The 18,119-nt window shown below is 34.0% G+C and overlaps 1 protein-coding gene and 1 long non-coding RNA gene across 8 annotated transcripts in view; one reads left to right on the top strand and one right to left on the bottom strand.

The window, feature by feature from the left end:
* Positions 1 to 18,119, top strand: part of GLRA3 (glycine receptor alpha 3) — an 82,695-nt gene that overhangs the window by 12,089 nt on the left and 52,487 nt on the right. For all 4 annotated transcript variants that reach the window (XM_064417736.1, XM_064417734.1, XM_064417733.1 and 1 more), the window contains exons 2-3: positions 9,400 to 9,527; positions 14,801 to 14,868. In XM_064417736.1, the coding sequence (XP_064273806.1) occupies positions 9,400 to 9,527; positions 14,801 to 14,868 (196 nt within the window). The remainder of the gene's footprint in view (positions 1 to 9,399; positions 9,528 to 14,800; positions 14,869 to 18,119) is intronic.
* LOC135299174 (uncharacterized) lies at positions 2,424 to 17,656 on the bottom strand. 4 transcript variants are annotated; one of them, XR_010361221.1, is made up of 6 exons: positions 17,579 to 17,656; positions 15,989 to 16,209; positions 11,703 to 11,825; positions 9,111 to 9,156; positions 4,675 to 5,680; positions 2,424 to 4,374 (listed from the first exon to the last, which is right to left on the bottom strand). It is a non-coding gene; the product is annotated as an uncharacterized LOC135299174 (long non-coding RNA). The 4 variants fall into 4 exon arrangements; XR_010361223.1 differs by having other exon boundaries at positions 5,602 to 5,680; XR_010361220.1 differs by having other exon boundaries at positions 2,424 to 5,680.

Raw genomic sequence — 18,119 nt, 5'->3', positions numbered from 1 at the left:
AATGGTGATCATGACAGAGTGACTTAATCAGAAGACTTCAAATCACATTTTTCTGTTTTTTTTCTCTCTGTTATAAGCTGAAATGTTCTACAGCAATACAAAGTTTTTGAAACTATAGTCCATAATTTATGCACTTTATGTTAGCATATGTTAAACATGTGTTTACTTTACCAAGCTATTTTACTTCCATGACAAACATGACTAGAGGAAGACTGTAGAACTGGAGGAATTCTCAACAGTATCAATAAATGCAAAAAAAAAATATGTCACCTTAAAGGCATCAGGTATCAGAAATATGAAAAAATGCTTATAACCATTGCCTAAGCTACAGAAGTGCTAAAATTTAATGTGAATTCTGTAGCTGAATCAGAAAAAATATTCAAATCTAAAAGAAAATATTTTTCTAATAGTTGCATTGAAATGCAATCCCCCGTATATTTAATGTAGCTTTCATTTACAGCCATAAAATAATAAAGAATAAATATTTAGTGAACTTAAAATGGAAAGGGGTTTTCTTTGTTGCACATAAGTATTGCTACTTGGCTGAAAATGTCTTGATGCAACTCCACTAATCTCTGCAGCTGAGAAAAATCAGTAGAAAAGCTAAATTTTACACAAAATATTTCCAATTTTCTTGAGGGTTTTTCTTAGAAAAATACCTTTCTAAAGTGTTGGTGATACAATGTTTCTGCTTCTCTTAGTTGATATGACACTCTGGCAAACATGAGTTAAGAATTCTTGTTTGTTCTGATAAAATTAGTATTATCTAAAACATTGCAGGATATGAAAATCTGCATTTTCTTTGCACAAGGAGCTGTCAATTTTATGACCTACAACAAGTAAAAGAGATTTCATCTTTAATTAGCAAGAAACACATTATTGTAAGTTTTAGCAGAAATACAAAGAAATGCACTTGCAATCTCAGTCTTTGTTAACACATTGCAAACTTAATTCTTTCTCTGTCATTTACTATCTTTGGCTTTATTATATGCCACCCTGTTCCACTATTTTTCACCATAGGAAATTTTTTTGTTCCTCAGAATGAAATTAATTTATTCACCAATAAATCATTATTCAAATAGAGTTATTTTCATAATGGAATACAAAGGAGTTGGAAGAAAATTATCTCCTTGAATTAACCTTGAATGGTAGAAGGTAACATTCTCTAATTCAGGCATCTAAACTAGGAGTTCAGATACCCTGAGTTCACAATACAGATAATGAAAAGAGCTTGTCTTCCAAGGATAATTCAGAGATGGAGATGAATTTTGTATTTTGTTTTGTTTCTCAGAAGAAAGTATCTCTGTGTGAGCTAGAATGGAGCAGCAGTGATAGATTATTTAATATGTCACTTTCAGTACTGGATCCACGCAGCTGTGACCTCCTGACATAGCTCCTGGCTTTCCAGAATGGCCCTGGATTTTCATAAATAAATATTTCTGATGAAGAGCCTCCAATCAGAAAAGTATTTTTGTCTTTTATTTTCTATGAAGCATTTTAATTTTCAGTAAAGAGGTTGGGTTTAAATTTTATTGAAATTTAAAAAATAATTGCTAAAAAAATTTTTATCCTGTCTTCTGAACTCCCACTCCACAATATTTGCTAATCTTCAAGGTTTCAAAATTTAAAATTCTTTGTTGCAGTAAAACACAGCGACTTGTATCTCTTTTCTGACACAGCTATCTCAGTTAGTCAGTTTAAACATATCACACCTCAAAAGAATATCTGTGTCATGCCACTTAACTGAACAAATGCATTTCAGTGATAACTGTGCAAAAATTTGGAAAAACCTTAGCCTTATCCCCAAAAATCAAATAAATTAGGTTTGAGGCCTTCAGTAATCATTCTTCTATATTTCTTTGTTTTGTTATATTTCTTGTTTTTCATTTTAAGTTGTCACATGCTGGAACATTGTACCCTCAAAAAGATATTTTTGTTAAGGTTTAGGTACATCTTGACTAATGCGTGCAAATTCTGCTTACTATAAACTCTGATCTCGTTAGTCCTTTACCTACTAAATTAGTAGATCAGATAGTTAGAGAAATTATCATTACAAAAAAGCCATTTTTTGTACCATTACAAAAATGCTTCTGACCTCATCAAATTAAAAGTTTGCTTTCCCCATTAATTCTACCAAATGTATTTGATGAAGGTTTGTATTGCTCAGAAGAGGCTTTGAATGCTTTCTTCATAGCACAAAATCTTATTGCTAAAGTTTTCAAAATGCAAGACACTGTCAGATACTCCTACACCACCAATTAGAGGATTTCATTTCTAGCAGACCTCTTTAATTACATGGTTACACTGAATATTTTTTGTTTTAAAAGCTGAAGAATTCTATCATCATAGCTTACAGCTATAGAATCAAGGAGACTAGTCATGAGATTAATTCACCTAACTATTGCTGGTGAACCAATGAATAAGTAGCACTAGACTAATTTACTGAAATGCTTTTGTGTAGTAATGTATGTGAGATGCAATTAAATACACATTGGCTGCAGTTTTTGCTTTCCTTCTAAGGGTGTAATTACTTTCTTTGAATTTCTCTGGGAAACATTTTCATATGAAGTGCATTAAAAACATTCAAACATCAGCTGGAGAGAATGGACCACAAACACAACATCCAATTGCTCCAGGGGTTTGGCCACACTTGCTGTCTCAGAGAATAAGTTAAATAATGAAATGAAAGATCTACTGGACCATCACAACGTGTGTAGTGGCACTGTAGCATTGTAAAATGAAATGCAAACATTCTACCTCTGTAAATGACTAAAATGGAGCATGTTTTAGACAAAATTAGTAGCTTATGATCAGATGAAAAGGATCCCCAACGACTGGTGTTGATGTAAAATTTTCAAGAAAGAGTGCATCAGTAGTTTATGTATGGAAGGCAGAAAATGAACTTACCATATAATTCAAAGATAATTTGTATCAATTTTGTTCAAAGGCAAGTCTGTGAGAATCTGGAGACTACACACAGGCTAATTTGGATAAATGAGTGGATTGTCCTAAACTGGACATGGAAACATCTCTCTAGGAAGCTTCCAGTGGAAGGTATAATTACAGCATACCATATTCTTTCTTTATCTCTGTAACCTCCCTGTACCAGCAACAAAACACGAAGACTCAGCAAATGGTGTAAGATGTAATTTCTTCCTTCTCTTTTGTCTATACTGTTCTTATTAAGCCCTTCTGGAGTGATACAATTTTTTTTATAGAAATGCTGGTGGTAGTCCATTACTGTATTTCTTCAATATTTTCAAACAAATATAAATTTTTCAAGGCTGAAACCACACACTGAAAACATTTTTTTTTAATAACCCACATTGAAGATGAATGTTTAAATGAGGGAAATCAGTAAAAAACAGCACTTTCTACAGTACAAAAATTATAAGTCTCAAATGTAGTAGGCCTGAAATTACATTTGAAAATATGTTTTTTAAAATATAGTTTGTATAAAGCACATTCATATGTAAAGTTTCTTTTCCTCGTTTGTGCTTTGGTAAAAATGTGCAGAAGGTTAGGATAGATAGACGCAACTTGCAGGTAGAACGCAGTAGCTCTTCAGAAAAAAAAAAGACATGAGAAAGCAATCTGACTTTTTCAGCCTTAAATGTTTTAGAGAAGGAAACATTTGTGGGGATTGTACATGCCCTTCGAAGAGTTTTTTCCAATAATTTTATTTTGGAGGAAGAGAAGAGAAAGATGTTCTCTCACAAACATTCCTACTTTAAATAGACATTCCAGGAGCACAGATTGATGACCCATGCTTTATCTTGGCAGCTAAATTGCCAGCTGATAGATGAGACCCCCCATTTAAATTCTGCAGATTTTGATGCTCTGGCTGCATAGCTGTGTTAACAATATTTTGTTTCAGACTTCTGTAGCAGCAAATATTTTAAAAACATAAAAGAATCAATAATAATGTAAACATATTCTCAGCAGAGGATTAAAAAATAGCTGAATCCCCCCACCTGCAATCACAGTCATACATGTTACAGCAACCTGAGGCCTAGATCCACCTTGAAACACCCAGGGCTATCTATCTCTGCTCAAAGTGTTAAGCTATTCCATAAGTGAAGTGTTTCAGTGGTTGAAAGTATTTTAATTTTGATCTAAATTTATTCCTGGCAACTTCACATCCATTTTTTTTCATGGCAATGTTATAGTTAAGCTTACAATTCTTTATTCTTTGCAGGTGCGTGTCATAGACAGAATATTTGCCTCTCTTTTTCCTAGTTGTGGTCAACCTCTGATTCTTTAAGCTTCTTCTAGTTTATGGGCAGCTCAAGTACGCTTTCCATTCCGGAGCTCAAGTTCCTACTGTGCAAGGAGCTGATGCTCATACAACTGCTTAGTAAGTCAAATATCCAGCTGTGAAAGGAATTGAGCAAGATAAGCCAACATTACAGCTGTAACTTTCAAACCTCATTACAGTAACTGCAAGCCCGCAACCCAACCCCTGTGTAGAAGGACCCTGAGAAGACATCATTTCACACCTGGAAGTATGCCCATTGCTTTCCTTCCTTAAGCTCCTCAAGTAAATCAAGTGCCTTTTGACAGTCTGAAGATTTCTGCATGAGATTTGTAATGTTTAATTTGAATTTAGCCTGCTTTTCTATATATCAGAACTCATTCCTGTGCACCAAGCTAGCCATATATGAAGAACAATACCTTATATTTTATTAAATTCTTTCTTCCAGAAAGCTGTATTGCCTTAGTTGGTACATTCTGATCTTCTGATAAGTTATTAAATAGTGTGACCAAATTCCTATTTGAATTTGTCCAACTCTCATTGGTTTTTCTTCTGCCTTTATTCTTTAGGTAAATGTCCAGCATTTTCTGCTGCCTTGAGATATTTATAACTTCAAGCAAGCTATTTTTTCCATTTTTCTTTTTGATAAACTAAGAAGATTAAGCTCCTAAAGTCTCTTACTTGAAGCAAATTTCCCTAACTCTCAGGTCATGGTTTAGTGGCTTTGTTCAGTACCTTTCCAAATGCTTTAATGTCCTTTTAAAACTCAGACATGGAATTTGATTCAACATCCCAGAACTGGTCTCATTAATATCGTATAAAATAATAAGTGACCTTCATGCTTCTACTCTTTCAATCTTTCTGCACCACTGGACAACACAGTAGTGCACTGAGATCTTCACCACTACAGTGCTGAGTTATTTGAGGAATTCTGAGTCCTTCTTCACTGCTTTCTCCAACTCGCCCACGTTCACAGTTCATGCCTCTCTTAATATCCTTTCTTTAATTGATTTAAACTCTCCTACTTAAATGAGATGACTCTGAGAAAGAGGTTGTTTTCTTCACACCATCAGACATTATGTCTCTGTCAATTCTTTTTGCATTTCTTCGTTTTAAACCATCAACTGCTTTGCATTTTCTTTCCAGATTATAGATGGCATTGCTAAACACCATTCTTACAAATAGCTTATTTTCTCAAATTTAGGATGTAGTAGTTGATCTAGAGAAGCTGCATCTTGTCTGTGTCAGACTACTTCTTACTCTCTAACATTTATATCCCACTTGAAATATCTTCAGCTTGATGTAACAGTTTCTGATTCAAACATGACTTTTTGTAGGTAAAGTACCTGTTATTTAGGAGAGTTTTCTATCTCAGTGATTGAAATTTCAACTTGACAGGCTTCAAGGCATTGATGCAAAGCTCATCTGTTCTCAGATTTTAGGTGAAAAAATAAAAAAGGTTAATGGACAGAATAGACCAGAGACAGGAGTAACTATAGTCCTTGTGATTCTAATTTTCTTATCTTGTCTGGTGTTGTATGACAGCTTATTTGAAATAAAAATTCTTACCCTAAGTTTTGATGGTGTAAACTTGTCTGATCACAAATCATTTTTGAGTGTATCTTGTGACATTTTCAATTTTTTTCTTGATTCTTGTCCACAACTTCAGTTATGAAAATTCTTTTCAATTGTTTTTGAAGGCTTAATTTACATTTTAAAGATGTTCAGGATACATCCAGGAAATTTAAGTCATGTACTGTTCTATGTCTGAAACTGGAAAATCCTTATAACTGATATAAGTAATATTTGCCAATAGCTCACAGGAACAACTCAGAACCACTGCCAGGGAGGGCATTCTTGTTGGTAACTTTTCCTCATAAAATATGAACAGACCAGAAGACAGTCAGCTTATAATCTCTCTCCAACAAAAGACTATAGCAATGGAAGCTTGTACCTCTGAAAAAGTGTACAGCTTTCTTTCTCAGTAATTTAAAGTCATATAATGACTTTATATTCAACACAAATTCATTGTACCTTGTTGATATTAAAATTCTTGCTGATATTAGACTCCTATAATTCTGCCTGTTAGAAAATGCATGCACAAATTCTTTAAAGAACTGTGACAGGTCAGAATGAATTCCCTCTGGAGGCACGCAAAGCCATTCCTGGACTTATGCAATAGTTGTGTATCGAGGATGAAGCTATGTGCATTATTAACACTAAAAGGAGCTCAATTCTTAGTTCATTGAAGGACTATACCCTCCTCTAACCCCTCAGCCAGAGGCCTAACTTTCAGAGGCAGGGTACAATAAAACTGAAGAGCCCTTACCATGCAGAGTAAATTTTTATATTAATCTGGAAACAGAAAATCACTTCCTAAAATCCAGTGCTTTACTCAGGTTTTACCACAATATTTGGTCTAGCTCCTTTTTAACTGGAAGAGTATTCCACATGTCAGCTTTGACTGATGAAAGTTTTATTTGTCCAAGACTATTCTTGAAATACATATTTTCAATAAAAGTCAAATCAAAAGGGCAGAACTTTGCAGAACTCAAACAGCTTTTTCTCATTACACCCCAAGATTAGTAAAAGGGAAAACATTCCTTGAAGAAATATTTAGTTACAAATTACAACTGACTTTTGAGATAAAACTTGTTTATACAAAAGATATTAATTATGCTGAATATATTCTTTTGATAAGCAGGCATTAAATTATTCAAGATACTCTGAAACTTACAATTGACTAATGAAAGCAAATATTAATGATGCCATCATATGAATAGGTAAATGTCACTTTGAGAAAATCCATAGTCACAGCAATTATTATTTTTTTCAGTTACCATTAGTTACCCTAATTTCAAATTACTTTATTCCATGGCAAAGCAAGAGCTACAAGTACAACAAAGAAAGATTTACAAAAAAAAAAGCAATGAAGTAAAAAAAGAGCAAAGAAACAAATTATTCCTTTCCAACAATTGATATTCAAGCAAACAATGGGCCTTTCTATACTTGAGTTCTGGATAATTTATGTATATTAATAACAAAAATATAAGATTGTCTATCCCATAGTATAGATATGTCATATACCTAAAGAATAGAAATATAAATTCCTTACAGAACACTACTAGAAAGAAATCTAAGTGTTTAAGTGTATATACTAAGTGTATACACACAGTAACTTGCTTCTCCTGCCTTCCAAGTAGATAATACCCAGCAAAGGGTAACCTGAGTCTTGTATTTCATTTGCTTTATAGACATTAGTGATGTTTTACAGAAACAGTAATCATTATAAGTTTTAATAATGTGATGAATCAGATCCATTCAGAATGATAATGAAAATTATGGCAATAGGATAATTTCAAACTGAACTATAAAAAGAATTTGTTGAATACTTTCTCAGAAATGGAAATACATTCTGAAGCTACGGGAAGAAATAAAAGAACTAGGTTAGCTATTGAAAGAGAGTAAAGAATCATTTTTTACTGTAAGAGATACCAAAATATTCAAAACAATTTAGAAATATCCAACAATTTAACAATTTACGAATATACAAATCAAGTTACACATAGAATAAACACTTGCTAAGCGAATAAACTTAAAATTAACTTTCTGATTTAATATTACAACTAAAAGACTTCATTTACATTTTAATTAAAATATGAGCAAATCATAGCATTCTAGAGGCTTGTATGTTCATATTCTGTGTATGCCCAAATTTGTAACCCTCAAGGACTAATATGAACTCTTTTTTTATTTGAGATAATAAATCCAAATTTCAAAACTGAAGACAAAAATTTTAGCAGACCTAAATGGAAATTTCTATAAAACTGTAACTTTTAACTTACAGAGTAAAAGGGTCTTGGAAAGAAAGAAATTACATTCTCAGTCTGCACTCCACATGGCCACTGCATACATATATACCTCTATGGAATTTTTCAATTTTGATATTCCATCCATTGTTAAGAAGCAAAATTTAGCATGGGTTTTGTATGAGTCAGAAAATTCCTAAAGGCTTTACATTATTCCCTGTGTTTACATCTAAACAAAAATATGCTTAAGTAGTTCTAAAAGAGTGAATTGATATGGAGACAATGAATTGGGTAAGTAAAAGAGATTTAAGTCCTTCTGTAAAGGTTTTTTTACTTGAATTCAGCACAAACACACAAAGCACTTTATCTTTTTTGAGACTCCAAGAGCCATAAATGGTTTCAATTGCACTGTGTATCACAATATTACCCAAAATTTATGTATTTTCTGACTGTTTTATTTTGCAAGTGTGTTAGACAGCACTCAAGTAAGAGCTGTTCCACAAAACAAAGACTTTTTGTTTGGGTGCCAAGGCTGATCACAGGGCCACTACTCTGCTCTCTTAGCACATGCAGAACACACTTTAGAATGTCAGTGAGAGTTCTGCATGCATATAAAGAGGAAGCTGTAGGAGATGGCTACAGCTTGCCATGTGGCTCTAAGTAGAAAAGTTTGCCCTAAAATAGTTTTTTGAATAAGTCATTAGGATTTTGGTTGTTTGTTTTTGTTTTATTTTACTCACTGTAACAGTCACTTCTGTTTTAACAGAAAATGAAACTAAGACAATGTTAAATATCATCTTCCAAGAGACTGATGTGTTTTATTACGGTTACCTATCAACATAAAAGAAAGATTGGGGATAGTAGTACTACTCTAATCAAGTCCTCAGTACTTTTTTTTTTTTTCTGATCCAGATATCTCTCACAGCACTCCCAGTTAAAATAGATCAATCTCAGAATAGACTCCAAAATACGACACTCCACATTCACAGCTACTTCTGTAGATTACATTATTTAACTCTGTGATAATGATATTGATTTGTGCTTACTGAAAGTGTTATTAATCTTCAGAAGTTCTGAGGAAGTAACCTATACCTGTGCAGAAGAGCAAAATAAAATTTATGCATTAAATGAGAGATATAGAGAGAACTTTCTGTTTCATTTTCTTTACTTCTACTATTTTTGAAGCATTAACTAGCTTGAAAGACTGTCTTAGCTTTCCTGATTTCCTGTTCCTACAAAAATGAACTGTGATTAAATAAAATCAAAGTTTTGCTAACAAAACTTCTAACAAATTTTTGTTTGTTTGTTTGTTTGTTTGTTTTTCCTTGCTGTTAGCTTGGTAGCCACAAAGGAAACAGACAGTGCAAGATCTCGTAGCATGCCAATGTCACCATCTGATTTCCTGGATAAGCTAATGGGCAGGATGTCAGGCTATGATGCGAGGATCAGACCAAATTTCAAAGGTAATTTCATAACTAAACATTCAGATTTTCAGTCTGTTAGTATTACTGCTCACAAAAATGAAATTTTGGAAACAAATATGAAAACTAAGGGGTACATTCACTTAAAAAAAAAAAAGGTGCCTTCTTTTGCCTTTCTTTTGCATGTGTGGCAGTTCATTTCAGTAGCAATACGCCCTACACCTGCCACTTTCACAGCTGCCCAATTGCAGGCCTTTCGTAAATATACCTTGTTCTTAGATTTGAGTTGTCTGATATGATTTGTTAGTTTCTTTCCTTTCCTGAAATGCTTACTGATGGATTCAGATTCCCACCTTGGATTGCCATAGCATGAATCATTACGGAAAGTAAGCTCTGTGAAAGATTGGCCAAATCTTCATATCTGTCTGGTTCTAAAGACTATGTTAATGACATTGACCATCAAACTCAAGACAGCTTATCTTAGTTACCAATTCTACCACCAAATCATATTCCTCCTTCCTGAGCCCCATTTGTGCCTTGAAATGACAAAAGTCTTTCCTCTTGTTCTTTTCCCTGTTCTCAGTTCTCCAATGAAATTGTAAATTCTCAACACATGGAATTTTGTCTTTTACGCACTTGTCACAAAGGAGATTCAATTAAAGCAGATTCAAAGGCTGAAATTGTTTGCAAATGGAATGACTACATCTGAGGGTCTTAGCATATTATCCACATTCAGGCACATTAGAGTATTTAATGAAGGATTACACAAAGCATATTTTTATATGAATATGCAAAGTATCATACAGACAAAGGCCATCCATTATAGTCTGGGCAATCTGGGTAAATTTGACTACTCTTCTTTCTGAAAAAAGGACACATTCCACAGTGTTATAGTGGAACCATATTTAACTCTGTTACTGAATTTTTAACCATGGTATCAGTCTTTAAATTACCCAGAATATAAATAAAGTTTTGAAAGAGCAAACCTATTGTGATTAAAAATTATATTATTCTTACTTTGCTTTAGTTGCTTTGTCCTATGCCTATCTTCTTGAGTCCAAGAGATTCTCTTAGCTCTAATATTTCACATAAGCCTCATAAAAGGCTTTACTCCATGCTTACTAGAAAAAATTTCCTTCAAGCTGCCAGTGCTTTCTCCTCTAAGTCATCTGTCACTGCCTTTCCATCTTAATTCTTATTCAACAAGAAATGTTATAATTTTTTGACATCTCCAAGTTCCAGAAACTTAAATGGTTTTGACTCTAAATCCACTGCCATGTGCTGGTTTTACCAGAATTTGCTCAGTCTGATTCATAAGGACCATGAAAGAGATTTGTCAGATTACTTCCTCATCAGCAAACTATAAACAGTTGGTTGTGTATATATAAACTTGTTAGCCAGGCTTTACTGCAGCTGGAAATGTTTTGCTCCTTTTTAAGTTATTGGTGCTGATATTTCTCAGGAAATTATAAACATGCACTGGAATTTCAAACACGTCTCTGTATGATTTGGGGATTGAATTTTATAGTTTGTCATGGACAGCATCCAATCACAATCTTCTGATGGGGCAACAGTGAAGAACAGGCAGATGGTTTAGAGATTATGAAATTAAATGCAGTACTTCTTGAAAGTACAATTCAAAGGATTTAGAGCTTTGTTTTGTAACTATTGAAACTTAAAGAGACACAACTTAATTTGACGTTGTTCCTTTTCAAAAAGTGCACATTCTAAATCTTCTGGACAGCTATGCAGTTTGAACAGATCTGCCCAGAATGATTCAGACCTACCACTGAAAACAAGTATCTCCTTAAGTGACTTTGCCACTTTTTGGTTAGTTTTATTACTCCTACAAGAAGTGCTGGGGCTTAATGCCTTTTTGAGGTTTTAAATTGGTGATATCATAAAAGAAAGAAGGTAAGTAATAATAAGATAACTCACACATCAATTTTAAATAATTTTTTGTTCCAGTAAGATTCCTATGCAGACAAGATTTTTAATTACTGATTTTATTCATAATTAATCTTGGTCAAGAAGACAATAATATGTATTTTGTCTTTGTGGTCTGCTTTTGGATATGGAATACTGCATATGAGTTCTTGTTCAAAAAATATAATAGAGAAGACATGGTGTTTATTCAGCTATGAAATACATCAGGAAATTGAGAATCATTGTAAAACTGTTATTCCAGCTGCATTTTTTTTTTTTGCTGTTACATACCTAGAGTTACAAACCTATAGTAGAGTGCTTCTCTTACTCAGTATCCACTTTGCAGATGATACGCATTCCTTCAAGTATGGAAAATACTTCATTGCCTTTTAAATTTGAACACAATTATGCAACCTAAATGTAAAAATTTTAAATATTGAATTAAAAATTTGGGCATTTACATAGGAAAATGCAAAGTATTACTTGCCCTACTATTGGCAAAAATTTTTCAGCAATCATTAGTTTAGAAGCCAGGATTTAATTGAAAAAAAATTTAAAAATTAGTTACATATGCTCTCCTGATCTCAGCTGGAAGTTGTTTGTAATTTTGGCTTTTTCATTACTTTCTGGCAATAAAACCTTTGTTTTTTGGACAAAGAGTAAATAAAAAATAATAAAATATAATAAAAAATAATAAAAAGAATAAAAAGAATACTTTTGTTTGCTTTAGATTTGCTGATTATTTGACTGATTTTATTGCCATGTGACATACTAAGACATGAAGTATTACCACCTTTTGATCTTTACAAATTTGTGTATTTTCAGATTACTGCCTACTGTATACCTTTTCTGGTGTTTTCTACTTAAGCTGATTTTGTGTGGCAGATTTTCATATAATTTTTTATCCTTTTTTACTTTTTGATGTCTTTCTCCCTAATATATTAAATATATTAATTAATATAGTGTATTTTTATGTAATATTAATCTGTATTTCTTTTTTATAAAAGTTCTCATTATTTCTACCAGTTTGGATGGTGCAGAGATAAGGTTTGCAGTGATAAAGTTCATTTTCATGTCCCCCACCATCATACCTGAAATCTGGGGGGTTTTTTTTGATTCAAGTTATACTTGCAGAACATGGAACACATTTCCACTGGTTACAAAATTGACACAGGTGACAGCTGACTTACAGTGAATTGTATTTCCACAATTCTGAAAATATTTTTATAATGTCTGGATTTATATCACCTCAGCCGCTCAGTTTGTTCCTGTTCACATGGTCTGAAATGTCTTCTACAGTTTTCATACAAAATTCCAGCAGAATGGCTCTAGTATTTGACACCGCCAGCAATTGGAGACAAATGCTGCTACAAAGGCTTCATTTGGCTTTTCTGCTCTGACCTTCTTCACTTCCATGGATACTTTTATACCTTAATCATCTCCTTTCAGCTTTCAGATCTTGGCAGGATTCTATTTTTAATTCTTGTAGATAGCGATCATTGTTAGCTTTTCTGTCTCTAGTGAGTTTTAGCTCTATTTCTTTTCTGCCTCTCTTTAATCTATGTTCAACTTGCCCGAATTCCTGTGTTGGAATATGACTTCCAGCTTTTACAGCTTCTCATTCATGATTCTTTGTGACTATATTCTGGGAAGTTCATTTTACTCTCAGCACAGTGCCTTTGAGTTAACTCTAAAGTATTTAGAGGCTACTTTTAGCTTCTACTTTTGTGCCCTTTTAACTAGCTATTAACTATTTTATTGTAATTTGAAATTAGGCATCAGCACTGTAGTGATTTGGAGCTTTTTTCTTAATATAAGTAACTATGTTGATAAAGCAAACATATTTTAAAGTATAGTACTATGTTAAACAAGATAGCATCACATCAAATTTGAAAGGATAGCAGGTACTAAAACCTGTTTTCAAAAGTGTTTGAAAGAAAAGCTGCTGCTTTGCAAACACATGACTAATATGGGCAAGAAGTACCATTTTCTCCCTGACAGCCGCCTTCATTCATAGTCCCTGCTTTTCCTTTTTCCCTTGATTCTTTTCAGGACTTGAGCATGTAAAGCTTTTACTGAATTCTCAGAAGTACTGGATATAGTCAACAACTCTAAATAATTAACTACCAAAGTGACTGCAAGTGCCACCTCCTTACCTGAGAATTCTGCTCCATAGGGGTAGTCTTGTGTATTGCAAAGACTGAATTATGTGTAGAAGTGTTTTGTTGGAAGGGTTGTACAGGACTTCAAAACAATTTTTGCTGTCAGGAAAGAAAGCTGGATGTTCCAAGTTCTGTCCTACTGGGAGAATTTTTAATGGACATTCTGATTCTTCAAGTATTTAATGTGAAATCTATTGGTCATGTTAGATTTTGCTAGTTGCAATCCACCAGTAGTGGCAAAGGAGTTTCTTCTTCAGTAATACTAAAAAAGAAATATTGCTTAAAGGTTTATAAGACCAGTCTTCATTTTCCAGATACAGATCTCTCATTGTTAGACTGCTTACAACTACAAAAAGAATCCAGGTTCTCCAATGCTGAAGTGGTTTATTGATATAGGAATATTGAGTTGTAGGAAGATAACGAAAAAAAAAAACTGGAGATGGAAAAAACCTTGTTTCTATTGGCCACAGACTGAAATTGATAAGGAATAATGGAAAAATCAGCATGCTTTTCCACAATGACATTTTTAAAGTGAATTCTGGAAAATCATTTAAACCCTTTTCCATGAAGAGGCAATTCCTTGTTCAGTTATCGCAATGACTGCTGTGCCACTATTGATTCTTCAAAATGCAAGATAAGACAAAACAACAGTTGACTGAGGGCCCATGGTAACAAAGAATTCAGTTATAAATGGACTCAAACATTTTGTGAATTTAGGAGAAGTGGGAATAGAATCTAAATTACTTTCTTGTAAGCAGTAGAGATAAGAGCAGCAATAATGCATTTCTTTTCCCAGTGATGACAGATAACATTGAAGGTAGATGCTGCCTTGAGTGAAGAAAGTCGCTTTCCCCCTAATTGTTATGAGAAGTGACATGCATTCTCACTGAAATACACATAAAATATTTTTACTCTATATTACAAATGGGATGGGGTTTTTTTTTCATTTTTTGTAGAGAAGCATGTGTGTAGGTTTATACTAAACTCTGTTTCTGTGGGTTTTTTTTAAATTGCTAAATGTGGTCAGATAAGTAGTGTACCTTTGAGAAGAATCAAAAGAAAATTATTAGAAACCACTCAATTTAATTATGCATTAAATTAGTTGTGAATGTAGCATTATTTCTTCCAAAGTTAGTAAATATTGTTTATAATGCTCTATATTGAATAATCAATCAATAAGCAGTAATTCTGGAACAGGGACTGGTGGGGTTTTTTTCTCTTTTGCAGGTCCTCCAGTTAATGTCACATGCAACATATTTATAAACAGCTTTGGATCCATTGCAGAAACAACCATGGTAAGATACTTTTAACTTAGTCAATGTTTGAAGTTCAAATGAAATATGTTCCATGAGCTCTAAAGCGAGCTAGGGCTTCTCTTCACCTGGAACTCAGCGAAGAAGAAAATCACCTTATGAGAATGGAAAGTGAGAATTCCTAATTTGGCAATTGATTTTTTTTCCCTAACAAAAGATTTCATCATTATACCATTACATTCAAGTAAAAGTAAAGCCAAGGCTAGAAGTTTAGTTTTCTTTAATTATTTCTACCTTTTATTTGACAGTTGCAATGAAATAATTATTAGATAGATATTAGTTTCAATAATGTTCCACCATCCTAAAACCTCAAAAGTGCGAATTCATTAAGCAACTTTGTTAATAATATTTTTTTTAATTTCATCATATACAGTGTATACTGAGATATATACTTTGTTTTGAAAGTCCTTCTTCCATATTGCACTGAAATAATAGAAATTACTAAAACTTTGAACTGGTATATAAAATCTGGAATAAAAAGAAGTTGGTTGCATGCTTTTGTACATATACTTAAAATTTGTCTACTAAAGAAAGACAGATGATACAGTAACAAAAAGATGAGATTTTAACAAAATAAGGAGAAGAGGTCAGACTGTAAAGGTAGAAAAACTAGATATTGAACTGCGAATTGACAAGAACCCCCAGGATAATCTCACTAAAAGGTAGACATATGTTAGTAACTTGGAGTACAGATGTAATCACTAAAATTTAGTGTGGGAAGATAACCGGCATTCCTTCTCTCTACAAGTGTTTCACATTTGTTTGAAGAAAGTTAAAAATACCTCTTTGAAAACAGTTACACGGTAATTTTGGGGCAGAGCGGGTTAAAATACCAAGATGACAGAACTGTGGGACTTTTTAAGATCCAAATATATAAAATACACTGTAATCCAAACAATTTCAGGATTCAGGATATGTACTTGAAATGACAGAACTGAATTGAAATAGCAAAAAAGAAAAAAAAAAAAAACCTACAAAAAAAAGGTAACATAACCAAGGACCTGTAGTTAGGTAAACAAAAAAAAAAAAAAAAAATCATACAGTGAAGTATTTATGCCCCCTATCTCCAAGTGGTATTAACAACTGCCTGTTCTTTACCTACCTTGGAACATAGTAATAGATGTTACTGAGAGAGGTAGATGGTTTTTTTTCAGATAGAAAATTACTTTAATTTGCATTTGAGGGCCTTTCCAGATTGCAAATCCCAAACAGATTGGCAGGGCATCTAGAGAGATTTATTCAGGTTCAATCAGAGGATTAAGCAATACCCACATGATTAGAATAATGTTCCACAGCTACTTCCTGATGTCTGGATGAGTGAATCTGGTCCAAAAGTGGAGACAGAGCACAAGGTCAGTAAAGTTCAAAGAAATAGCCACTCGATTGATATATAAAGAAGATATACAAAACTGAAGTTGTTGATACACAAAAATTGTCCTGAGTTTGGGAAGATGATGACCAATTTCACATCTCAAGCGGATTTTCTCTCCAAAATCAGAGAATTATAAACATTTCTCTTCAGAGCAACTCAGTTAAGTTAGTACAATATTCTATTCTATAATCAAACTACGTTCTGCTCTGTGTTACCTCAAAAACAAATTGAAACCATCAAGGTAGACAATGACCTGGTCTGTAACAAATAGTTCCAGGTAATGTAATATGTTACAGAAAATACCAAACCTGGTCAGAACCACAAGGTTTTTCATTCTCTTATTTTCATGCATTTAAAAACTGGATATTTAAGCACAACCTTGACCTTCATGATGCTTGTGCTTTGTTTATAATATATTCACTGGCACAGCTCAAAACAAACTTCAACTTATTGTCAGTAGCAGATGCTCTCTCAGAGACTCAAATCTGTATTTGCAGAAGAGCAAATTCTTTTGTCTAGATAGGACTTTCAATTGTGTGGTTTATTAGCTTTTCTTCTCCATAACACTGATGGTGAACTTCTAAAAAACATGAAAATCTTTCTACCTTTAAATGACAATGAAAACAATCTTGCATTATTTCGCAAATTGAATTTTTAACCCTAGTTAATTCACTGCAGTTCAGTATGTCTTCAATTTTCACTATTTTATCAACTGAATTTACGGTATTTCTTAAAATACAGGTACCTATGTCTTAACTCATTAGAACAAATTCATGGACTCAAAAAGGATTTTAAATTCTTGAAAAATACCTCTTTTTCCAAACTGCAAGCAGAACCGGTTAAGTAAGCAACAAGTGCAAAGTAAAACCTGGCCAGTGATAACTTGTATTTAAAACTGCCAGCTGATAGTGGGACACATAAAGCTGCATAGCAGCTTTAAAGGAGTCCGAACACATCCAGCCCTGCCCTCCGCAGCGGCTGCAATTCCCTGGCAGTGCCCTTCTCTGCCCGGGCCTCCCGGGGTCTCTTGCTGGCGTGCAAAATCTTTGAGCTCCCTCTGCTGCCTTGGCTGTGCACAACAGAGGAAAGAGGCAGAAAAACAAGGGGTTAAAAAAGCCAGCATAGCTTGCAAAGTAGCCTGGTGCCAGCTTCACACTGCTGGGCTGAACAGCTCCCAGTAAGGTCGAGGAGTGTGGCAGTGTGCACTGGGAAGGGCAGTGTGTGCCTCTCGGGCAAGCACATTCCCTTTAGCTCATCCACACCTGCTCTAACAGCGCAGGAGAGACAGACAGACCGAAAAAGTAGCACCATTTGGCTTACAGCTTGTCAGCTCTGTAAACTGGTCCTTCCTTCCTTCCTTCCTTCCTTCCTTCCTTCCTTCCTTCCTTCCTTCCTTCCTTCCTTCCTTCCTTCCTTCCTTCCTTCCTTCCTTCCTTCCTTCCTTCCTTCCTTCCTTCCTTCCTTCCTTCCTTCCTTCCTTCCTTCCTTCCTTCCTTCCTTCCTTCCTTCCTTCCTTCCTTCCTTCCTTCCTTCCTTCCTTCCTTCCTTCCTTCCTTCCTTCCTTCCTTCCTTCCTTCCTTCCTTCCTTCCTTCCTTCCTTCCTTCCTTCCTTCCTTCCTTCCTTCCTTCCTTCCTTCCTTCCTTCCTTCCTTCCATGGGTTCCAGTCATTTAATATTCCCTTTCTTTTTCTCAAAATACAAATCGGATGGTTCACAGCAAGGGAAAGAGTAGTGCCACCTGTTTCTAGGAAGCTGAGCTGAACCTAGGTGATTTTAAGTGACCATATAAGCAGTTTCATTTATGCCATGTATGCTCTGAAGAGGCAGGCAAAAAAGTAAACTACATAATTGAAAGCTCCCT

The sequence above is a fragment of the Passer domesticus genome, chromosome 4 (assembly GCF_036417665.1).
Source record: "Passer domesticus isolate bPasDom1 chromosome 4, bPasDom1.hap1, whole genome shotgun sequence".
Taxonomy (NCBI): domain Eukaryota; kingdom Metazoa; phylum Chordata; class Aves; order Passeriformes; family Passeridae; genus Passer; species Passer domesticus.
Note: the sequence above shows the minus strand (reverse complement) of the source record. Positions and strands in the feature narration are given on the sequence as shown.